This window comes from Semicossyphus pulcher, unplaced genomic scaffold, assembly GCF_022749685.1.
Source record: "Semicossyphus pulcher isolate SPU_LCO1_2020_fin unplaced genomic scaffold, fSemPul1.0.p SCAF_2, whole genome shotgun sequence".
NCBI classification, from domain to species: domain Eukaryota; kingdom Metazoa; phylum Chordata; class Actinopteri; order Labriformes; family Labridae; genus Semicossyphus; species Semicossyphus pulcher.
In genome coordinates, this window is record NW_027211693.1 from 21,107,117 (window position 1) to 21,132,089 (window position 24,973).

A 24,973-nucleotide genomic window follows, 5' to 3' on the forward strand; every position below is an offset into this window, starting at 1 on the left:
GGATCAATGTGTAATTTATTCCCAAACAATACATTTCTTGGTACATAGACTTCATTGTACGTGGGTATGGAAAAGTGACCGCTCATGTACTGTAGAAACACAATGTCCTCTTTGAAAATGAAATACTGTTGGTACAATTTTAACATACAAAAACAAAACAAATAGGTGACACAGGCACTCTTCCCTGTTTGAGCCTGCTTGATGAACAACAAGAGATGCTCCTGAGACCTATGTCTTGATGTTAGTGCTTTGAATGACTCTGCTACTGGACATTAACCACCAATGCAACTGGAAGCTCTAAAACCTCACAAAGAAGACTTGCCTTTGTATTTTTTAAACATGGCCACCTTGACAAAATCTATTTAGAGAACTTAATATATTCATATCTCCTCACCAGCTGTGTTCCTAATCGGTCCTTATTTCAGCTCATGCTTTTTATCATATTCGCATAAGCTTTGTGACCTATTGTCTTTTTGTTGTCAAAGGTGGCTCAAGGAAGTCCTCCAAACAAGATGACTCATTAAATGAGTTGGCATCGGGTGATATGGACAAGTTGGTTAGTGAACACTGTACATCAGCAAACTGATCGAGCATTGAAAATCCTTTTACGAACAATTCACAGACATCAGTATAGACAGGAGTCTTTATATTAACAAATGCCATGCAACCATTTGCAAAATGTTGCAATCCATAATGCAGTAAGTTTTCCCAAAACAAGACAAAGGCCAACAATTCAAACAAAGAAAGCACCCATTATATTCAGACAAACATAATGCAGCTATAGTTGTTTTCAATGTTAGCACAAAAAACAAGTATGCAGGGGTTGGGGAGTGTATGTTTGCATAGCCATAAATGAAAGTAGAGACGGAATAGGACACAAAGATATAAATATATATCTACAGTTCTGACCCCAGCATACAGCAGTCAGTCCATCTGTCAGTCAGTATGATATTAATACGGTGGTGCGACCAAAGAGGAATTCCTAGTGGGGAACAGTTGTGGCTCAGTGTTTTAAGACTTTGGATCTCTGCTACATCTGGACATAGTTTAACAGTCACCCTTGTGCCGAGTCAAAAACCTTTTTTTCAACTATATAAATAAGGTCCCCTGTTTTGCGTCCTGGGCCTCATCCGCACATTCCCAGAAAATATAGTGTCATGTCCTTTGGATGAAAACTAGATTAATGTTATAGTACTGCATACATTTGGGTAATGGGAGAATTTCCAAGAAGCATTCACTCAAAGTCATTCAGGACTGGGGGAGGGATAGAAAAAACACTTTACACAAGGGTATGTGTCTCATAAAAAGGTGCAATCTGTAACAGTCAAAGTGCTCTCCCTGCTTTGTAATGGTATAGTTTTGTATCCCCTTTGTATTTGACTGCAATGTTGAAAAACTAAATCCTTTAAAAGGTGCAATACCTGCACATATAAAACAAATCAGTTAATTACTGTGTATAGTAAAGTATATTTTCTGTATTTAGTCAGTAAAACTTACTGTTTTACTAAACTTGAAAAATGACAATTTACAGATTACACCTTGTGGAGTAGAGAAATTTTTAAAGCAGCAAAAGATAACTTAATACTGTCTCAAAGAGAAGGAAAAATAAAAAATCCAGTGACATCCATAGTTTCTTTTCCACCAGAGACCTGCACATCACAGACCATGGTGCAAATATTGTAAAAATAAATACATAAATACATACATGGGCAATCCATCCTTACATACATACACATATAGTATCATAAAATAAGAGAATTATAAGATAATTATAAAATTCGTATGTACAAGTGCATAGTCCATATGCGTCCAAGAAGAGGCAAAAGAATGAAGTTTCCTCTCTTCGTTCAGGGTTTTGCTTGGTGTATTCTGTTTTCCATGTGGGCTTGTGTAATACTGGTTAAAGTTTGTGTGCTGTGGTGTGCATGGCACTTACTGTACAAAACACAGGGGTTACACACCAGATCGCTCTGTGGGGCTCCTTCTTGTCTCACCTCTAGAGTCAGTGGGTTATTAGTGGATAAAAGTTCACAGGTCAAAAGTTCAGAGGTACGTGTCCAGGCGTGTCAGAGGTGTCTAGTGTGTGTGTCCGGAAGAGCTGTGTGAGTGCGAATACAGAGGAGATGAGTACAGTGCAGCGTTTGGCTAGTAGCCTTACCCCATCAGTCTCTCCCTGACCCTGTCCCAACCCAGTGAGGCTCTTAACCCCAGCACCAGTTCCAGCTGTCTCAACAGCCCCAACAAACTCTCGATACAGACCCACTATCTCCTTTAGCTTGTCCATGGGTTCCTCGCAGTCATCGTCCTCATCCCTGTGGACTGGACTGTCATCATGGCAGATTTCACAACCAGTGCAGGGGTTTGTTCGCAGGCATGCTGCTGACAACTGAACCAGGGCGCTAAAGCTGTTGGATAAAGATCGCAGGGCTTCATCAGGAGCCCAGCCTACACGTGTAGCCCGCTGACACCCAGATGCCAATCGTCGAGCCTCTGCCTGGAGAAGACTCCTTTCAGCCTCCGTCATAGCAGCTGTGCTTGTCCCACTACAGTATTGACCTAATTGGGTTGTACTGCTGTCAGTTCCATTGTGATTTAAGTCAGGTCCTATTTCTATGTCTGTGATATCCTGCTTTGAGTCTTGACATGATTGTTGGTCAAGCGCTCCCCTCTCCAAGACCAGCAGAAGTTGGTCTATATCTTGACGTAGGGAAGCAAAACCCCCCTTCAGCCCGCCATAATTCTTGTTGGTAAGTGAACGTAGAGGACAACCAAGGGAGTTGGTGGGGGATACCGGACGTGAGACAAGGGGACTGAGTTCAGATGAGGCAGTGGAGAAAGTGGAAAGCGGGCGAGGGTTGTCCCTCAGCAGGGACAGGATGTTGGGGTTTGGAGAAGGTGTTGTAGGAGAAGGAACTGGTGCAGGTTTGACGGTTTGAGGTTTTGGGCGCGTGCGACGGGAAAATTCATAAACAGTAAGCTCCTCATCAAAGCTAACACCATCCTCAGTGTCTCCACTAAAACAGTTGGCATAAACGGTGCGGCAGCCACAAGCCTCACGGTGCTGCTGTGGAGGAGTAGTATCTGCAAGTGAGGATGTTGGTGAGTCTCCTCCAATTTGCATGCTGGAAACACCTCCCAACCCCACTCCTGAATGCAACCGCGACTGAGGCTGCTCTGATGAAACACTGCCCCGGTGTGCACTACTCTCTTTAAAACTCAGGTCAGGACTGGAGCCGTTTGACCCATTGGCCTTTTTCATGTGTGAGGTCACTTCCTGGGCCTCTTTAATGGTGGCTATGACAACCGCAGCTCCATCCTCTAAAATGTTCCCTTTTCCTCCTGATTTTGAGGTCACAATCTCTTTTTCCTTAATAGGAGTCTTGTTTAGGTCTGATAAACCACTGGCTACAGACAAACCAGAGCCAAAGCCAGATGTGTCCCCATTGATGGAGCTAGTGGACGGATAGTCAAGAGTTCCCAAAATCTCCTGGGAGCGGGTCATGTACCAAGGCAGAGCCTGGATCTTCCCTCTAAGGGCAGAAGCTGGTAGTCTTCCTCCAAGACTGGAAGAACTGGTCCTCAGGTCTGATCCCGATCCAGATCTTCCAGGTTCTCTGCTTTCTAGGCCCCCAACTCCTTTAGAGTTGGTTGAGGTGAGGGAGGTTGTAAGTGTGAGAGGTGCATCTGTATTTTTGGGTGAAAGGCTTTCATGACTCAAGGATACCCTCCTGGGTCCTGACTGGATACTGCCATTGCGGCTGCTCCAAGGGTGGATGCCATTTGGAGGACTGACACTATCTTTAAAGATGCCTTTGCTTGGATCAGTTGGGGAGACTGGAGAGCTAGTAGGTAGCGATAGGGGATGGAAATTAATTGGAGAAGTGGGTTTGGGGGGCACTGGAGGAGGAACAGATAACTTTGTACCTGAATTGGAGCGTGGGATGGATGGTAAGTTTGGTGACGTTGTGGTGGGTAGGGCAGTCCCATTGCTTTTCCTCTCAGCTTTAGGACTTTCTTTTTCATGTGTAATGTATGCTTTATTGTTGGATACAACATGTTCTCCATTCTTATGAATCACATCTTTATTCTGTTTTGGGCTGCTTTCCTTCCAATTGGTCTTTTCCTCAGTATGTGATGCTGTAACAGTTACTGGTTGCTTGCTGCACCGCACTGCTGTGATCAGGGGTGATGACATTGGTAGTCCACCTGCCCCAGATGTGACAGACTTGAACTCCATGGTGTCTGGCTCCATTTCCAATAGTTCAGAGGACAGGTGCCCAGAGGCGTCCCCATTGCAGTGGGCATAAGATCTCCCATGCTGGGGGGATTTGGGAGGAATGTTCTGAGGCTTCGGAGGCAGCTGTGGCTTAGGTGCCAATGGTGGTTTGACCTTAACTTCAGGTTTCTGAGATGACTTTTGTGGACTGGGCTGTTGGTTGGTAATTTGATTTGTGGGGCCTTTAAGTGTCTTTGCTTCCATCTTGATTTTAGAAGATTTGGCTCTATTGGCAAGGGGGGAGGGTGGCTGTTTCCCCGGAACAACTGGAAGACCATTCCAGGTTCCACTCAACCGATTAGCGTTTCGCCGATCAGCAAGCTCAGCTTCTGTGAGAGACAAATGAAAAGAAATGTGCAGAAAAGGAAAGGCATCAATAATTAAACAATTCTTTCCCTCACCTCATTCAATCGCATTAAGTCTCAGTAATGTTAAGTGTTGTCACCATGCCACAATAAGCCAAAGACCTTCATAAAACATTAATAGGATTCATCTGCAAAGTAATAACAAACATTCAGTAAACAAACCTGATAGATCAGGAACTGGGGGAGTAAATCTCTCCTGAGCATCAAAAAACTCATCTTCAGACTCTGAAGCCATGTCTTTGACCAAAAGAGCTGGTTTGGGATTGGGCGAAGGTGTTAGGAATAGACCCTCTTCATCCTTGGAGAGGCGGTGCTCAGCCTGCCCTGCGTTGTTTCCAGGAATTGAACTCGTCCTTAATGGGACTTTGGGAGGAGTCTTTTTCTTTCTTTTAATGGGTGATCTGTCAAACGGTATGCTGTCAATCATTCTCAAATCTCTTGAACTAGGTATCTTAGAAATGCGTCTGAGTTCCAACACTCCAGTCTCTTCCTCGTCGTCCTCATCGTCATCATCATCATCATCACTAGTGGCCTCAGGTGGGCTTGGGAGGAAATCTGCCTTGGAGAGCTCAGCAAAGCAAAGACAAGAGTTGTCATTGCCACGGTAGTTGAGGTTGGTGGGTCGCAGGGGTCCTTGTTGACGTTTTGGCTCCAGGAGGAAGGGATGATGAACGTCCAAGCTTGGTAGATCCTCACTTGTGCGTTGTGCACGGAGTGCACCTAGACGCGACGGGGCTTTTGCTGCGGCACTGCTCTCCTCCAGGGCAGCACTCAAGGAGCCACTGGACAAGCTGGAGAAGCTGCTGGTGACCCGTGGGTCTGTGTGGTACCAGGTGGTCTCCAGGTTCATTTCTTCATCCATAATGCTAAATTTACGCAGACCACTTCCTGTTGCTCCTCCTTCCTCTTCACCCTCATATTCCTTACCTTCTGTTGTCACTATTATCTTCACTTCCTGTTTGCCTTTGTGTTCCTCTCTCTCTTTTCTTTCTTCTTCTCTCCTTTTTTCTTCCTCCTCTCTCCTCCTTTCTTCCCAGTCCTGACTTGCAGGGTCTGGGCGTTGAGAATCCATCGGGTCATCCTCATCTGTTGAGTCATCTGAGTCACTACAGCAGCGAGACACATAACCTAAAAACACCAGAAAAATGCACAAGAACCAGACAAATATCACAAATTAATTAGATAGTCCTTTAGTAGAAGTGAATAAAGTTGAAATTATGATGGTATGATGGTCTGGTTTTTCTATCCGTACCCATACTTTCTGGTGACATACATCAACATGTGATGTAATAAATGTCTATCAAAAGGCCAAAGCCAGAAAGTGATGATTTTAAGTGACACAATTTTTGCTCACTTGATAGGGATTCATAGCACACGCCCTCTATTACGGCGAACTTCCCACACACACCTTCTTCAGCAGGAATCCGGTGCACCCTCACTTTTGGGCGCCCCAGACGGAAGACACTGACACTGGGATCCACAAGGAGTTTGCAGTAGCCTCCCAGTAGACACCCTAAGTCTTTGGCTGCCAGAGAGTCCATCAGTAAGGCAAAAGGCTGAGAGGGGGAGGGCATTGCAGAAGATAAGGTAAAGTGGTAGTTATTAAAGCCAAAGGGTAAAGGAGGAAAGGCGATGGAGTGGGAGAAAGAGGGAGAGAGAGTCACCTTTGAGTACAGTGAATAAGCTTTATATAGCTGCCACATACCCCCTTAGGCTTTATAGTGTTTGTGTACTGGAGGAGAAATGGTTGACCTATATTTACTCCAGCATGAGCTTTAGCACAAATTGTGTTGTGTGTGAATATGATTTTTTTTGTATCTGTGTCAGTGCCTACACGTTCATGAATAATACAGCCCACTACCTCGACGACCATGTATGTGAGTCCAGTGCCTTCCATACCTTCATGTCATGCAGTGAGATGCGCAGTAGGCTGACTTTGTCCGACTCTGAGAGCAGCTCCACCCGGCTGATGCTGCTGAACTCCACTAGTGTTGAGATCACGTTGAGTTTGTGGTTAATGACTTGACTCATCCCATACTTGGCTCCCACCAGCAGGCTGACCAACACTTCCCTGTCCTGAAGCTGAGTGAGAAAGCAGATTAGTAAAGGAAAAACAAAATGGATAAATGTGCTAAATAAAGACACATGTAAAAAGGTACAAGGTTTAATTTGAATGATTTGAACCAGACATAAGGTGTATGCTTTAGCAAACTTCAACATCCCAGCTCTTACCATCATTGTAGCTGTGTATGACCGCCCCCCGTATGAAATGAGCTCTCCCAGCTGAGTGAGGTAGGCCAACCGAGCCTGAGTAGCAGATATTACCTACAATGCCACAGTGGACACAGGAAAAGAGAGAAGAATGAAAGAACAGACAAACTAGCAGACGTGGAGACAGACTGAAAGAAAACCACAGGGAATGCCATGGTTGACTCACTGACCAAAACAATGCTCTCAACAGAGAAATATGCTCCACTTATTTTACAAGAAACATTACCCAAGCCTCAGGCCTACATTTGCTTTCTAATAACCTTCCCACTTACCATTTTGTTCTATCAACCTGCTGTCACTCCGTATACCACTTTAAACCTCAGGGAGATTAGCAGTCAATGTACGCATCGGTTAGAAAGTGCCCTAAAGCAACTAGAGAACTGTCAAGATGTATTTCTTTAAACCTGCCAGTGCTTCCCTCCACTCATTCGTGAGTCTACCTTCTGGCGCGGCTCTAGCAGGGACTGGATCTTTTTGAGGTGGTAGCTGATGGCTTTCCTCAGGTCCTTCTCCCTCATGTTACTCAGCAGCGTGGGAGAGATGAAGCTGTCCAGGCCGAACTCCTTCCTGTCATTATCATCAAGCACCGAGCAATGAAAGCACATAAGAGATCTGTTACCTCAGTGCATGCTACTAAAATTGGAAATGCTTATGAACTGCAGTCCCCCCATGCAATAAACACTTGATGGGGTTTTCCCAAAAAACATTTGAAAGGTGGAGGGAGCCTGGGATCAGAAAAGGTGTGGATTCGTAGGACAGGTAAGACGCACACAGCATGACTTAGCTAATGTTAGCCTCATAACATACTTTTTTGATGAATCATAGCAAACGCTGACCCACAACTACAGCAGAAACAAAAGGGAATTGATTTACAATTGTGTCATGTGTTGCCATTTTGTTACTACAGATGAGTAAATACACATATTAATCTTTGAAGGCGGGGCTAACATTAGCTTTTCTGCATAGCTAGTGTTGTGTCACCATCCTAGTGTGCACTTCTGAACACATTTGGACAGTGGTGAACAAATATATCGTTTAGGAACGTAGTGACAAATGTACATATGTCTTTGGTAAACAGCATTCACATACTACAAATAAAAACATTAGACTTCTGTACATTACCATTAAACATTACTTAAACAGCTGTAGTTTAACTCAGTGTCATTTATATATATATTTATGTAAGACTGTTGTGTAAGTGAGGAGGTGTTTTGAGAAATAGGTTGTGCTTTTGGGTTAAGGACAAAAACACACCCTTTTGCACACACAAACCATTTTCCAATCACATTAATAGATTAGGCGTTAAGCGCGTCCCCTCATCCCACACAAATTAAAATAATTGCAGAATTAGCACCAGCTCAAATCCTTAAATGACTAAAATTACACAAAAAGTATGAAGCAGAGTGCTGGAGGCAGGGCCATTATGTCCTACCTCTGGGATACCAAAATTAGATGCAAGCACAAACAGTACTCACGTAATACTTTTGATAGAGGCCCTGGTCTGTCCGCAACTATCTAGTCTCTCGTGCATGTGCAGGGCAGCAAGGCGGAGTGCGGTGTTACACTTCATCTCTACTGCAAAACGCTCCTGCAGCACGTCCCCAACACTCTGGAAACACACACAATGACACCAGACATTACAAATACCTATGAAACTGCACTGCAAAACAATAATAACTACAATGTGCAACTGAAACAAAGCATGCATTCATTGTCCATCGTTGCAAAATACACAGCTTCTGAGCATCTTTGTAAGAAAACCAACGCTGGGACACCCAAACTGCCATTTAGAGGGCATAAACAATGCAGCAGGAGGCAGATACTGCTCATTAAACAATTAATCAACATGACACAAGTGGTACTCTCAATGCTTTACTGTGCAAAAAACACAAGACACGCTGAGCTGGTCATAATGTTGTGTGTCTTTTTAAGAGGTCTATGGATCATTTGAGCTTGTTTGAACATCACGACAGTGCGACTCGGTTTCATTATATAAGGAAATAAAGAACATAAAGAAGAGATAAGAAAGTAGTACTGTAGATAATTAGTCTTCTCTCACCTGTAAAAAGAGGTACTCAAAAGCAGAGGGGTCATCCTGCAGCAGGTCCGTTGGGTCTCTGGGGATAAAACACACCCTGAAGAGACACCTGTAGTCATGGGAGTCTTTCTTCTGCACCACCTGATGAAAAAAAAAAGAGGCATAAAGGTGATCCTACAACACAGGCACTACTAGCTGGGTTGTATTGGCTTGCCAGTATTGGTAGTGTTATGCTTGAGAGTTACATTACATTATTAATTAAATGACACCTAGAATGAAAATTATTTTTCCTTCACCTTCTGTACGAGCTCGTCTTCGTGCAGCAGCAGTAGTTTGGTGATGCTGTACTGTTGCTCCAGCACCAGGGCAAAGTACTCGATGGCCCGGATGGACAGTTTATCCTTCAGAGTCAGAACAATGTCCTGGAACAGTGAAAAACCAACAGTTCAGACTCCCTTAGACAAACATGTTTCATCCCGGTCTGCTGATGGCGGATGAGCAAATCTGATCACACTCTCAGTTTGCCTGTGACTGAACAGAAACAAACTGAAGTGCAAATAGAGTTATGACCCAAAGACCTCGTATCTCATTAAGATTTTGTATAGTATAGTACATATCTATCTCTGCACATATCTGGACTTAGAGATGACAATATCAGGACTAACAATATCCAGATCTGCATCTCTAAAGAAAACACAAGATTCTCGCTGTTACATGGCTCTGAGTCACTGCAGCAAACTCCTCTCCTTACTCTTCAATGTTTTATAACTTACGCCTCCAGAAACATTATAATTAATATATTTTGTAATATAATAATTAAGAACCACTAAGAACAGCCAACCCACACTCTCGCAGCCTCCAGGCAATCACACCATAACTTGTGATGGGCTTAACTACAAAATACGCCCACTAGTTTCTAGGAAGCCTTTCACGACTTTGATCCAGTTTTTGGTCTCATAGTTGGGAAACTGTGAAAGCCAATGAACAGATCTTCTGAGGGAAATAATGTAGGCAGTGCTTTGGATATAGTTGAAAGTGAAAATGACAAAGATGTAAAATGATTCATCTATCCATCTAAACTGCAGTAAGACGGGTTTATTCTCCTTATTTAACTTGGTAAAGGTTTTGTCATATAAATGATTAAATAGCTATTTTTTTCTCATTGGCTTTCTGAGAGTGCACCTGTATCGACAAACATGTCAGCTCCCCAAGAATGATGCTGCCATCTCTTGGCTCAACACAAAACAAGATGCATCATCCAAGAGTCGATGATTCAGATCATTATTCAAGAAGACCCAGAGTCAACTAGCATTTTGCACATGGAATAACTGTGCTTTCGTTTTGTAGCTGCATCGTCGTACACAGAGCAATGCAGGAGTGAAAGCACTTAGGGGTGTCAACCTTAAAGGAGCAATTTGCCCCTGGAAAAGGCCACTGTCAGTCAAAGCTGGTGTTCTCTGTAAACAGTAGAAGCAAACATTTTGGAAACTGACGACATAGCTGTGTAAAAAACAGCTTGTGGTTTGAAATACTAATGTTCACTGCATGCAATGGCTCAGAGCGCTGCAGAATCCGAAATACGAGGAGAATATACCGGTGGATCGTCTAAACATTCTTCAGGTCTGCAGTCTACATTTCAAACCTGACGATTTTAAACGAGACATGACATCGGACGCGGGCGTCCTAGATTGAGGAAGTATAGTTTAGCAAGCTCCCTGACCTAGCTTTCCAGGGCCCATTGGAGGGGCGGCTAGCATCCTCCAAAGGCACAGAGCGAACTTGCTTTTTTTCCTACTATAATGGCATTAGGTTCACATAATAGCATGATAGGACTGAGGGTGAAAATCTGCAATCTGGCCCTTTAAAAATCTGTGTCTCTCTGATGCTCCTTGTGTTGGCTCAGAGGCTGCGGGCAAGCTGTTGCTAACTTTAGCTCACGAGCTGATTAAATCTTCATCCAGTTAAAGTTTGATAAAAACAGCATTGGCCTGACTTGAAACGCTAAGAGAGGAGTCGGCTGGACATGTTTTGATCTACAGCCAGCAGCCCATGTTCTAATAATTTTGTAGTCTTACGGGTAAAACATGATTGTAATTTAGGCTGATAAAAGAATAAAGGCCAGAACTAATAATAAAAAAACAAGAGAACAGTTGTAGCTTTATACTGAACAGCCAAACATGATTTGACAGGTTATTACCCAACTTCCTTTGAAGATTTTAATACCTAACACGTGCTAAACGCATACCTTGACAGTGGTGGTGTTGTCAAACTTGAAGGCCTTGGTCTGTCCGTTCTCTAAATAGACTTTGAGGACGTTGGGCAGAAAGAGAAGAGAGTTTCCCTGATGGAGAGAAGTGAGAGATATCAGTGTGTGGTTAGACAGGAATCAATATCACACGGGGAGAGATAAAACAGGAAAAGACAGCATGACGGCCTAGAAAATAAGTCCAAATAAAGACTGATGGAGCGTGTAAGAGATGCAGAAAGAAGAGTTTATCACGAGCTCAGAACAGCCATCATTCTGCGTTACGTAAGACTTTCCCACCTGAGTGTGCCCGTTGACCACCACCTCTTCTGCAAAGCGCACTTTAACTGGATTACTCCTCAGACGAGCTCTCTTCTCTGCCGACATGATGGACGACTTGGGGTTCTGCAAAACAAAGACACGCACCAGGTACACTATAAAGACACGCACTTATTGAACTTAAACCAGTGCAATGACACGATTAATTGACACAAGCGACCACAGCTCCAATTAAACCGTCTACACACACATTTATATTTGCACATCACAATCAGAGGATGCTTATGGAGCTTATAGTCGTGTGCTTCGAAACACACAGAGAGGTTTAGTTCAAATGATGGTGTAATGATTCTTTATGTGTGTGTTGAAGGGAGGCTATCAATGTCTTCATTGTACTCACTGTCATGTGTCGCAGGATAGTCACTGTGATACAATCCTCCAAGTCCCTGGGCGGAGAAAAAAAAATACACAGATCGTTATCTTTCTTTCCTGCTGTCATGTAAGCACTTTTTCTTCTGACCTTTACCCTTAACTCGCTAAGCCTTTGTCGCACACACACACAAGCACACATTAATCATCCCCACACACAGTCAGAAATGAACTCCAACCATGACAGATCATTTAGTCACTGGGTGGACCGGACACACTGGTAGTTTGACTCTCATCCCAGAAAGTGAACTGGTTTGTCCAGAAAAGGCAGGAATAGATAGATAGATAGATAGATAGATAGTTTTTCTCACCTTATGATATTCTCCACCTGCTCATCGCTCAAATCTTCCAGCACTGTATCATTAATCTGCAGCACCTGGTCCCCTGGGTACAATATCCCATCTGCAGGACTCCCTACACACACACACACACACACACACACACACACACACAAACACAATGAAAAGAGTGATCGCTTGCATAAAACAAAAACCCAGCTGCACACGTGGGCTTGCACTTTCAGCTCACATAAAGGGAGATACACACATCGATGCAAGCACACACACGCACTCACACAAAATGACACATATGGTTATTCAACATGGCTGACTCAACAGTGTTTTGCTGAGCTCTCCAGCATGCACGGGGTTACAGATATTCTGGGTCCCATCCAGCTCGGCTCCGCTCTGCTTTCTCTTGTTATTTATACTCATTTATCTTCAGGCAAGCGAGCACGACTGAGGCACAGCCGCTTATACTCTCTCTCTCTGTCTCTCTCACACACACACACACACATAAACACATAAACATACTGAGTGTACGTACGTGTAAACACACACGCCCCGGTACACATATTTTCACACACCCTGTCTGTGTTGTAAAGACTCGTCTGCCCCTGATTTTTGACCCACTGACGCCACCTCACACACACACACACACACACACGCACACAGACGAAGGCCTCACTTGCACACTCTCCTACTCTTGCCAGACATGCCAACCTCCCCCATCCCCCCTCGGGCTTTCATGTCAGCTCTGCCAATATCCCTTTCTTTGCGGTTTTTCACTTCTCCCTCCTTTCCTCCTTTTTCCTCTTTTTTCCATCTTCCTCATCCTCCACTTCCTCTCACGTTCACCTCCACGCCATCAGGATCACGATGACTCCTTCCACACCTAAAGGCGTCACCCTTTACCCATACCCCACCCCCCTTTCCTCCATGCCTGCACGGTGCACTCTTTCACACTCATTATTTTTGCTCTCCTTGGCCATGTTTGCACTTTGGTCTTTGCTTTATTCCCTGCTGGGTCTTCCTGCTGGCATCTTGTCTGTCTATTAAATCTTGTCCTCTGTTATCACCTCTCTCTCTCTTTCTCTCTCCACCTCTTCTTTGGCAGCAGACAGCAATTACAGAGCTGGAGGCAAAGTAAGACCCTCCTCAGGGCATTTATCAGCTTATTTTACAGGATAGATATAAAGTAGTGGATCAGCATTTTTCTCTCTCTCTCTTTCTCTCTCTCTTTCTCTTCCGTCAAAGTTGTTTAAATGAAAAGTGATTGAATTTAGAAAGGATGAGCAGGTGGCTCTGTTGTTTCTGTGGCTTCTCTGGCACCGTGCCCTGCAGTCTGAATGCAGGAGTGAGCCAAAGGTTGTGTGTGAATGTGTGTTGGGGAGAAAGAGAGAGATCAAGTGCGTTCTAATCCTGATTCTGATCGGGATCACGTAGACATGTATTTGAATAACCAGGTTTGTCTTGTAAACATCATATCCTGAATGGGATCAAAAGCAGGATTAGGCTCTATTGCATAAAGCAGCGAGCAATCTGGAGAGGAAGCAGGAACACACATACAAACATGTCAGAAACATGTCACAAACACACACCATCACCATCGGACACCCCTTGTGTACCTGTGATGACGTCCCTGACCAGCAGGGGTGCGTTTGTGGTGAGGGTGAAGCCATGTCCCGTGCTGCTGTCCAGGACCGGGTCCCTGGTGATCTGCAGCGACAGCTTGGCCACGAAGTTCTGATTGGACAGACTGTTGGAGCGCGTCGACCTCCCATCGCCTAACAGCCGCTCTCTGAGGAGGACAACAGAGTCACAGGTTAACCGGGTGAAGAGTACAACACTGTGGTCATCAGGAGGTAAAGTTTTCACCACTGAACAGAGACTCAGATTATTTATCCATTTCAAAGATTGTTGCCAATTAATTTGGTGTCTATCGTCTCATCAATTTAACTTTTCTTATCAAATCTAAGATAAAAACAGAGTTTACTGCTGCTCTTTGGCACAGCAATGCTAACACGCTAACATACACACAGCATGCTAACACTCTCACAATGACAATGCTAACATGCTGATGTACAGCAGGTTTGTGTTTACTATATTCGTCATACCAGTTTAGCACGTTAGCATGCTAACATTTGCTGATTAGCACTATCGTTAGCAAAAACATCGCTTTACAGGTATCATTATAATGCTGACCTGATGGTGCTTTATCAGAAGTTAATTCCCTAGAGTTACTAAAAATCATCCTCTATGTATCTTAAAATCAGTAGGACATTTAAAGCCTATACATTGTCAAGATTATTCCCTTTGAATCAAAAAACCTCATGTTGGTGCTAGTGGAAATGTCACAAGATTGCCAAAGTCTTTTGAATTAGCGGTGATCATCTGAAGACCATGCATGGCTCTACATTGCTTTCCCTACAGCCATGCACTAGCTAATGTGAAGCCATTAAATCCTCTAGTGTTTTATAGAAAGTCACACTATTGGGTAAGAACCATAAGCAGCTATAATGTTATAAGGAAACGTACGTTTACGTTAGCTTGGCTGCTAACATTTATTAGCATCCCATGTAGCCGTTACTGTAAACTTCTTTAAGAGAAGACAAACTGGAGCCAGAGAAAAGGTCACATTCATAGCTGCTAGACATCAAACACACCCTGGGAACATAAAGTATCTGTATATGTTGTGTTTAAATCAGTGACTTCCTCTCCCTGAGGCCTACTGTCCCGCTCAGCTGGTTGGGACATTAAGAGACGTTTTCCCAACATTGAACAACAGCGGCTTCATGGTCTCGCTATCTGCACTGCCTCCTCTGCTGAGACTGAGAAACCACGCAGCGGACAACAAGGGAATGAAGGGCCCTTGAAAGCATATTTGTGGTTCAGTGTTGGGTGTGTTTGTGTGTGCGAGAGAGGGACAGTCAGGTTTGAATATGTACTCAACTATGTGTTATGTGTCTGAATGTGTGGGTCGGGGGAGGGGATCTGGTCTATGCGGATACCAGGTTATGAAATCAACTTCTTGCTCAATTTTTCCTTTTTTTTAGACATTTTTTCCTAGCATTTATTCTCCTTTTAGGGTTGTTTGTATTTGACACTGATATATTCCTTTCTCGCACACTGAAATTCACCATTTTTACAGCAACATTTGTCTTTAAAATGATATACACCACACGTCCCACACTTGTTTTCCTCTACAGAATCTGGCAGACGGCCTAGAGGTGGATGAAGCTGTTTTATACCCAGAACTTGAGTTTAGTTTTTTTTACTATATAAGTTGTTTTGTTTGTTGTTGACGCAGCAGTTTGTGTGGGGTCGGCTTTTTTTTTTTGCTACTGTTAGCTTTGTGGTGCCAACATTTTTTTACTGCAAACTCAGTTGTTTTCTCTTCAAAATCTACTTCATTGTCTCCCTACGGACACACTACGCAAACGCTTCCTAAAACAATAGAAAAGACTCCTGCGCTGTCAGTATTTAGTTATGAATATCTCACAAATCTCTGATTGAATGTTAATGAATGTGGACGCAAAATTAAGAGCAACCGTACATCTGCCCTGACCTTTGACCCTCATTCCTCCTTTACCTGCTGAGCGACTCCCGGGTGCGACGTATTATTGTTCCTACCACCTGCTGCACCCGACTGGCCCTCCGAGCTGGAGACCTGCTCCTACATCTCTCCTTCTCCTCCATTTATCTAAAGAGACAGAGTGAGAGAGAGAGAGAGAGAGAGAGGAATATGAGTTACAGACAAAATCCCAACAAGAAAAACACAGAGAGATAAGAAGACGTGGAAAGAAGATGAAAGGATTTGGAGAGAGGAAATAAGTAAGGAGCTGTTCAGATTTAAGCTCCGTCTTGTTTGACTGTGCATTCAGGCTAAATTAGCATCTGCTGTGTTTTTATATTCAGAGCGTGTAGCCTGCCTTGAATACGATGAATAATCAGATATGTGAACAGAGAGCGAGGGAGGCCGAGGGAGAGAAAGCGAAGGGTGGAGTTCAGCCGGCAGGAACAACAACACGTCACACACATTCGCGTAAATGACCTGATTCTCAACTACAACTGCACCATCGCACAATATCAGGATTCACAGAAAGCTTGATCCTTAAATATGCTACAATCTGCATGTTCAACACAACTCTGCAGCTGTGGAATTTCTGCTTAGGCTGCGGTTTTATCAGGGGGAGCGCTCGGGACATAATGAAGGATGGAGGGCTCAGTCGGACCCCAGGGAGGCAGAGCTGGTCAGCACTGAATCCTGTCCAACTCTTAAGACTTACGACTCCGCTCGACTGTGTTTCGTTTCTGTCAGCCAATCAATGCGCTGGCTTTGAGCTTGTCGAGCGTCTGATAATTTTTTGACAGGGTTTATTATCTATCCCTGAAAATATACTCTACAAAGGACACTGTATAACACATGTTCATGTTTCCTTTGTGTTTGATGTAACAGAAGCAAAGATTTCAGAGGGCAGGGACGTGTTTCTTGTGTATTCTTGATACACCTCATCCGCTTTTCATGACTGTATTGGACTTTTCATCCCCATGAGGCAGACAATCTTGAGGGAAACTTTGCCAGAAATGGGAAAAGTACTGACCCAGACCTGATCAATGCAGCTAATGATGATGAATGTCCTCCTGCAACCTTAATGATCCACACCCCGGCCCGGGCAGCCAGCTGCAAGGAGCTTAGTTTGATCAGCTCTCTGAAATATGGAGAAAACTTCTGCAAGCCAAGACTTTTTGTTAAATAACAGTTTTCTGGCCACCCGCCACTCTTGTATGGGGCATCTTTAACCACGCCGGTGTCCAATAAATGAAGAAGATAAACTCATTAAAGCGCTTTTACTTCACTGTACTTAAAGTGTTGAGTTATGAGGAAACAATACACCCTGCACTGCGATCAATAGAGGATGTAAAGCAGTGCTGTTGTGGCTTTCTTGAAACATTCAGCAACTAAAACAGAGTGATTTTATCTTCTGTTGAAGTGAGTGCTGGTTGTACTCCAGTGACGACTAGCCTTCCTCACTATTAGTAAAGCATGCAGTGTAGGTCTGTCCTTTAAGAGGATTAGAGCCCCTCGTTCTGCACGGCCCACGCTGGTCAGGGTGTCACTTTAGCACCTCTCGCTGATCCGGATTGAGGCAGATTGACGAGGGATGAGCGAGGGGAGGTAGCTGACAGCTGCACACGAGGAACGCCGTCTGATTATTGACACGCCCGCTCTGATCGATCATTGAGAGCAATCGTGAAACATGTCTGGACCGCTAATAGTGTTGTTGTTTTGGATGTGCAGAACACTTCCTGGTGTTTAGGTGTGCATGTGCTGCAGTCAGTGCTGCGTCAGGTGACGGTTTTGCTGCCACTCTCCTTCTTTCTGTCTTCAGTCTTTCATTTTCTCCTCTCTCTCTAACCTCACTGTCCTTGCCGAGTCAGGTAGTCGTCTCGTATGACAGTCTCACCGGGCCGAGCAGACAGCCATTTTTATATACATGCACATTGTTAGTTCAAGGGGTTTACTATCCTCACGCTTTACAATAACAGCCCATCTTTGTTACTTTATTTAAGTTAGTTACGCAGGCGTAAAAGCAGACATGATAAGTATGAATCGGTCTCAACCCTTGAAATAGTTGCATTTTTAAACAATAAAAAATACGGTTTTTCTCATTAACTACATCTGAAACGCGTTCTAACCTCACAAGCAAGCTCCAATCTTTCCCACATATTTTCAGAAAGCAGCACAACATCCTACATTTCATCTGAAGACTGCAAGAGTGTGACTCACCGTGATGTGGCTTGTCTCTTCAGGACTCCAGAACTAAAATACCCTCTCGCCCTCTGAGACATCAGCTCTGCAGCCCCTCCAGGATTGGCTGAAAAGAGGTGGAGGGGGCTCCTTGCGATCATCAGGGCCAATCCCAATCTGGTTTGCGGCCACCTGTGCAGAGGAAGAGCGACGCTGTGAGGAAGGCCCGTCAAATCCCATAAACAAGATGCATAAACAGCACACTGCTGGTTTATAATTAGAACGACGTGTGAAACATGCAGTTATCGAGTCTGACTACATCAGATCAGCTGTATCTGATGCTGTATCTATTTGTTGTAACAGAACTATTCCAGTTGTTTCAGAGTGAACACGTAAGTATGTCAAGCAGAGCAGATGCGAGTCCAAACCAGCTATGTGGTTGTGGTTTTCCAAGAGGCCCCTCCTCTGGTCCCCAAGGCTCTCTCACTGCCTCTCTCTCGCTCTCTCCCTTTCTTGCTGCCTCAAAAAGCACATGGCGATGTGGAGACGAGGCACTCCATCTCCGCCTGGTTGTCTAAATTAAAATTTCATACCGCCCAGTTCAGTTAACATTTCTTACTGGGGCGCGCTCTAAAAGCAAAGAGGACAGCCTGTGAATCCGGATGTGGGGGAGAGAGAAACGCTGCCAGGCAGACGGAGATCTCAGCCAATAATAAACGAGGCCAAGTCTTTCATATGAACATCAGGGGCAGATATGGCTGAAACCTTAGCCGGCCTCTGGTTTGGGGAGAAAAACACGCTTTGTTGTGAAAAGCTTTGCTGTTGAGTTAGGAGAGACACTGAATAAACATTCTTGATCTTGTATAAGGAAACCGCCTCTTTGTGCACTTGAATGTTGATGTGTGAAGTAAACTCTAGCTCCCTGGAGCTTTCATCTCCAAGAGGGAGCACAAATCAAGGAATTGATAGTCCCATCTGTGCAGCTCCTCCATCAGGCCCTGTGTCCCGCACACAGAGCTCTTTCACGAGGCCCATGTGTCCCGGTGAAAAGCCAGCAGAGGACCTGGACCCACACAGACTGCAGGGCACATGAATAATGCATTGGGCTAATGCAGCTAGCTAGGCCTTCTGCCACTTTGCCAACACAGGCAACAAGAAGAGCAGAGCGCAGAAGAAGAGAGACGTAAGGGGGGGGCGGGGGAGAGGGGAGGTGGCTCTAAAGGGGGCTGAGAAAAGGGGAAGGGATACAGAAAGGAGAATTGGTCAAAGCAAAGAAAGGAGAGAAAAGGCAGGATATTGCAGGGGGGAGGAACGAAGAGAATTTTAAAGAGGGTGAAGAGGGCAGCGGTGAAGAAACAGAGAGAGGAGCTGCAGGGGAAGAAAGGAAAGAACAAAAGTATCTACAGTAAGACATAAAGGAGGAGTGTGGAAAAATCTGATCAATGCTGAGAGGAAACAAAGCTACACAGCAGACACTGATGTATGGCCGGCTGTTAGATAAATGAAACAGCAGACTTGCGTTGTTACCATTTGTCATGCTGTTTTTATTTGGGTGTCTTAAATGAAGAGATTGCTCCGTCTTTCTATCGGTGTGACGGCGTTTTCTTTTAATCCTTGGCACTAAAGCCTGAGTGTCTGCAAACTGGTGATGAGTGTGCTCCTAATCTGGTTCTGAATCGATAGTAATCGTGAATCCTGTCCTCTGCTGTCATGCCCTTTAGTCCCCAAGCTGCCGACACACACAGCTCATCATCGGGCCCTTGTAGCATGCCTGGCCTTTCACTCATTCTCCTTGTCTTACCGCTCCACCTATGATGGAGAATATGCGTTCCCTCTGTTACAATATATGTGTCTCATTTCTCCGAGACAATGCCCCCTCCTCCTCCCTGCTCATTTCCCCGCACAATGTCTCTCTGTCTGCAACCAAACAGTCAGTTATTCAGCCCTGTCTCCTGGTATGAGTGCGCATGCAGTTCATAGAAGTCCTCCTCTCTCTCTCTCTCTCTCTCTCTCTCTCTCTCTCTCTCTCTCCTCAGGGGTCGAGAGGTGGGAATGAACTGGCAGCTTCCGTGCAGCCAGCTGGATAGAAAACAGACCAATTAGCACTGCTGGGCCAGACAAGGCCTTAGCAGGTTACACACACACCTGGACCAGGCCCAAGTGAAGGAAGGGAAGTACGTCCACATGCAGCTGCTGCTCCGCTAAGTAAGATAATCCATGCTAATGGGGATGACAATCTGACTGACGGGGTGAATTTGTCAGTAAATTCTTGTCAATCAGCTGTTTGCACTAATAAATTAAGGCTGGACTGCAGCTACAAGCACACACACACACACATGCACACACTCACCATAATATGATAACCAAGTGCAGCGTTACACAATTGGAGACCAGACTCCAGCAAAAGCCTCGCTCCCTCACAGAACAACAGCTCTTATTTAGAAAGGACCAGTTGGCAGCTACTGACATCTTGTTTCCAATCTGTCCAGTACACACACACACACACACACACACACACACACACACACACACTCCCCGACAGACGAATATGACACACCGGACACAGCTGCACCACATGAGGCTCAGCAAAGCAGCAGCAGCAGCAGCAGCAGGGGTTGGTTCAGCTACTCGACAATTCAGTTTGACTCACAGTTGCTGCCAACAAATTTGGACAGTGGGCTCAGCGAACATTCAGTCCGACAGCAGCACACTTGGCAAAAAAATATAGTGTGTGTGAATATCTGGATGACTGGAGGGGGGAGTGATTCAGGTTTATGTGAGGCAGCTGGATTACTTCAGGTTTCATGAATGTGAGAGTTGTAAAAGTGAGGCAGCAACAAGCAGAGCAGACGATAAAAACTCCAGAAGAAGAATTGTATTCGTCTTTTAGAAGGCTGCGGATGGAAGAAATCAGGCTGATATGTTGTTTTGAATACACAGGCCTCTTATCAGGTTATATTTATGACAATAGATAATGTATTCAACAGGCTTCAAAAGAAAAACGTCAATATTATGAGGAAAAATAAGGTTACAAAGCATTTCACATCAATCACAGACGTGTACTATTCTGTGCTGCTGATCTTACTACATTTCTAACATATCGTGCTGCTTCATGGTCACAGCATATTCTACAATAATCAATCAATAACAGTTGGAAGGGTAGGATAGAGAGATGAAAAACCTGCTCACATTAAACTTAAAATTTATGCATAAATAACGGGGCTCCTCGGGTCCTCAGTGACACAGATTCATCTTGCAGAAACTCAGAGTGGGTCGATAGTGTTCCTTTACTCAAACCTGCTTTAGATGTGTGTTTTATGTTAAGAGGATCAATATGTAGATCTATCACTAAAATCCTTCTAAACTACTGAGGGATCAGTCACGTTGTGTTTTTAGCCATACTAGCAGAGTGTCTGTGTGGATTGACTGGTCTGTCAGGTGGTCTGTTGATTTGTTTACTACTTTGGTCCGGACTGAAATATTTCAAGCTCAGTTGGGTAGCTTGATGTGACATTAGCTAGTTTCTTACTTTCTTTTATTACACTTGAAATGCTGTTTGTGTCTGTAGTAACTGTACAAAACAAAAGATGTACAGTTCAGCAAAGATATTTAAAAGCATAGTGCTCCACACTGTCAGACAACATCACCAACAATCAAAAAACGGCAAGTGATACAACACATCACAAGGATTTGTTTAACGGAGCTAGACAGATGTGTAAAAGTGGGCTCTAAGAAACAGTGGACTCACCATTTGGCGCCCATATTTATGGTCCCCAGAGGTTGAGGTCTAGCAGCTTTGGTGATCCCCAGAGGGTCAAAATCATCACTTATTCAGCAAAATGTCTCAACATCTACAAAATGATTGTCACAAAATTTCAATACAGACATCCAGGGATCAAGAGGATACATTAACCTCGAGCACCGAGCTTCTTCTGAACGTTCTCAGCTGCTATCGGGAGGATAGCATTAATACACACATTCATGTCTCCTGAAGGATAAACTGTAACAATTTATCAAACTTTCCATCAGCTTTAGGGGCATGTATTATTTACTGCCAATTCTAGAAAGCTAGCATGCTAACACATCACAATAAGATGGTGAAGTATTACCTGTCTAATATGTGAAAGATACAAGTGTCATTGGGAAAGTGTTAGCTTGCATATGTTAGCGTTTAGCCTTCAGCGCTGCCTCACAGAGCTGCTAGCAGAGGCGTTGCCTCTCAGTGTTATTGTGATTGTTTGTGTTTTATACTTGTGCATATCGGGAAGATGGCTGTATTAAAAAGATAAGGATCTATATGCAGTGTAAAAACTGTCGAACCATAGCTTGTGTTTGTTCAAGTCTGTTTACTGTCACTGGAGCTTGTTGTGTTTTTCTCATTATTTCTGTTACCTGTCTTTCAGACTTAACCACATGTCCTGTTTTTCATCCAGCCTGTCAGCTCATTCCATTAGCATTATGAAGACAGGGCTCACCGTGCGCCGCTCATTTCATTTCCCCTTTCATCAGCGACCTGGCGAGGCTCGAGTTCCCCAGTGAACTATTAAATAATGGGTCTTTTGAAGATTAATAGTGTGCTGGCTTCATTGTGTTACAGATCTTTATCGATGGTTCTGATGGTTCTGGAGAGGGACAGACAGCCAGACAGAGTGAGTGAGAGGAGGATCTTGATGTCTGGGAAAGTCTTTGGATGTTAGAGAATGATAGATGTTACAAGTCTGGAAAACTGTCTGCCTCTTCTGTTGCTGTCTGAGCCAATTTCCTCCAACTCACTGATCCTTAAAAAACTGCACAATAGCGGGCTTATCTTTAAGTAAAAGTAATAAAGTACAGCCAGTGAGCCAGCAGCTACCAAAGGCCTCTGGGCTCTGGAATTATACTTACATATAGCTACAGTATGACTATATATATATACAGATATATATTTAATAACACAGCAACCAATAGAGGAATATAAGGCTGGTGATGCAGCGCTGCTTTACTCGGGCTGATTCTTTTCCTTCTCTTAATGTTTTACAGTAACCGTGTGCATAAATGGAGTTGGCCTACATTATGGCGTCATTGCCAGTCAATTGTGCCATCACCATGGTGCTGTCACATCAATGAGGTCACGTCTACTTTTTCCTCTGCGAGAGGAACACGGTGCAGTTTAAGGGAAAAATACACGCCACCTTTATATCCATCTGTACTGTACATCTATCAGTATACATTCATCCATCAATCATAGGCCTATCCACCACCATTATCATACACCAATGTATTCTCTATCCATGAATTAATTGATTATATTGACTGAGACAAACCAATATTGATCAATCGACAGCTTCCAGAAGCCAATAGCCGCAACAATATGAATCACATTCCTGAGCAGCTTCAATAATTGATCAATCTAATGATCAGTTGGTCAAAGCTATTGGACCTGAGCAGCCCACACCAGCCCAGCAACACAGCGTGCCCTGGAGACATGAAGCTAAGACCAAAGAGGAGGAGAGAGGAAGAGGATGGCAGGCTGGCTGGCTGCAGTAAGTGGGACAGAGGAGCAGTCAGCAGGCCAGATTGAGGCTAACGCTGCCAGGCATCAAGTCTGTCCTGATGTGGACGCTCTGCCCCGCGTGTTTCTCCTCTGGCAGAGTGACCTCGGAGTAGCATCTCCCATCACATGTTGTAGCAAACATCCCTGAGTCATAGCACAGAGCCTGCAGCAGTGGCAGAGCACAAGCACGCACAAGCAGTGCACACACAAGTGCAAGCAAAACACTCAGCATCCACAGCTTTATAACATCAGCTGCACATCGCTTGCATTCATTCATTCATTCATTCATGTGTTTGCTTCTGTGTGTCACAGTAAGCACCTGCATATGATGCTGTTAAAAATTACCCACTGATTATCTAAGATGATGTCTCTATGCACACTGAATGCTGTGGTATAACACGTGTTTAAATGGAACCGTAATCAGCGGTCATATTAAATCATGTCATGCATTAAATGAAGGCCCCAGAACAGCAAAACGCATTGTTCCGGTCTAGTTGTGTTGCGCTTGTCATGCCTGGCACGGCACGAAAAGAGCGCAGGAAAGAGGCTGCTGCTGGCCAAAGGATACGAGCAGAGAAAAAAGAGGAAAGGCGACTGTCCCGGAGTGTCGGCACATCGCCTACGCCCATTCATAATGTGCGTGTTTTACTACCCAGACTCCTGGCATCCCCCTGATCCGTCAGGATTTAGTCCGTTCATTTCCAATCTGTAGCCGGTGACGGAGATTTCACTGCGCACACGACGGCGTGGATCTCCACTATCGCTGCATAAGACATGTGTTTGTGAATATGTAGATGGATGACGTTCAGTCTGGTGCAAAATGACCCAAATTCTGGCTGTTATTCTGTTTATTACCATTTGTACTTACCAATACGCTTAATCTGGGTTGTGAAAGTGAAAACCCACGTATCGACCGTGTCTGTGGACCATAAATGCTTTATAAATGCTGTTAAAATAATCAATATTTACCATTGCACTGACCCAACACTAACTTTGATCATTGACCGCAGACATGCCCGTCAAATCAGGAGGCTTAACAAAGAAAAAAAAAGGTCAGTCTTTTGTTGCTTCCTTTATCATTATAATCGGCTTTAAATCTCTCCACCGCTTCCCTCAAACAGGGACACGAGTAAAGCCTGCAGGCGTAGTGAAAGCGACCATCGGTTTAATTATTCATTTCGATGTGATAAAAATCAGTCCAAATGGCAGGAATGGATGCAAGGTGCAGGCGCCTCAATATACAGCCGGGCGCTCCTTCATCAGACAATAACACCGGGAAATACCGACTAAACTCACCTCGTGGTCGGAGGAGGAGACAGACGGACCGGGAGTGTGGCAGCGTGAACCCCGAAAATATCAGTGATGCGGAGATTTAGAGAATTAGCGATGTTTGCTTCTCAAAAATATCCGCGGCGTCCTCCCCGGGCCGGATGGTGATGGTGATGTGGTGTGTGGGGGGTTTGGCTATGTGCTGGATGCTGTCATCGTACTGGGACTGCTCTCTGCC

At 44.4% G+C, this 24,973-nt stretch overlaps 1 protein-coding gene across 2 annotated transcripts; it reads right to left on the reverse strand.

Moving 5' to 3' along the window:
• Nucleotides 1-24,826, reverse strand: frmpd1b (FERM and PDZ domain containing 1b). Of its 2 annotated transcripts, XM_069669576.1 has the most exons (17): nucleotides 24,763-24,826; nucleotides 17,973-18,125; nucleotides 15,774-15,884; nucleotides 13,810-13,982; nucleotides 12,215-12,317; nucleotides 11,875-11,920; nucleotides 11,496-11,600; nucleotides 11,196-11,291; nucleotides 9,247-9,372; nucleotides 8,972-9,091; nucleotides 8,388-8,521; nucleotides 7,353-7,479; nucleotides 6,874-6,966; nucleotides 6,541-6,723; nucleotides 5,996-6,197; nucleotides 4,804-5,769; nucleotides 1-4,605 (listed from the first exon to the last, which is right to left on the reverse strand). In XM_069669576.1, the coding sequence occupies exons 3-17, from the start codon at nucleotides 15,878-15,880 to the stop codon at nucleotides 2,036-2,038; spliced, it is 5,151 nt and encodes a 1,716-aa protein (XP_069525677.1). In that variant the 5' UTR covers nucleotides 15,881-15,884; nucleotides 17,973-18,125; nucleotides 24,763-24,826; the 3' UTR covers nucleotides 1-2,035. The 2 variants fall into 2 exon arrangements, with proteins under 2 accessions (XP_069525677.1, XP_069525676.1); XM_069669575.1 differs by lacking the exons at nucleotides 8,972-9,091; nucleotides 9,247-9,372; nucleotides 11,196-11,291; ... (5 more) ...; nucleotides 17,973-18,125; nucleotides 24,763-24,826 and having other exon boundaries at nucleotides 6,050-6,197; nucleotides 8,388-8,510.
• Nucleotides 24,827-24,973: the final 147 nt, after the last annotated feature.

Bases quoted from the DNA above. Each gene is read 5' to 3' on its own strand.
- frmpd1b (XM_069669576.1), bottom strand. From the start codon at position 15,880: ATGGAGGAGAAGGAGAGATGTAGGAGCAGGTCTCCAGCTCGGAGGGCC. The intron at 11,601-11,874 runs GTGAGTACAATG...TTTGTTTTGCAG, and splicing joins CTATCCTGCGACACATGACA to AACCCCAAGTCGTCCATCAT. The intron at 11,292-11,495 runs GTGGGAAAGTCT...TCTCTCCATCAG, and splicing joins TGGTCAACGGGCACACTCAG to GGAAACTCTCTTCTCTTTCT.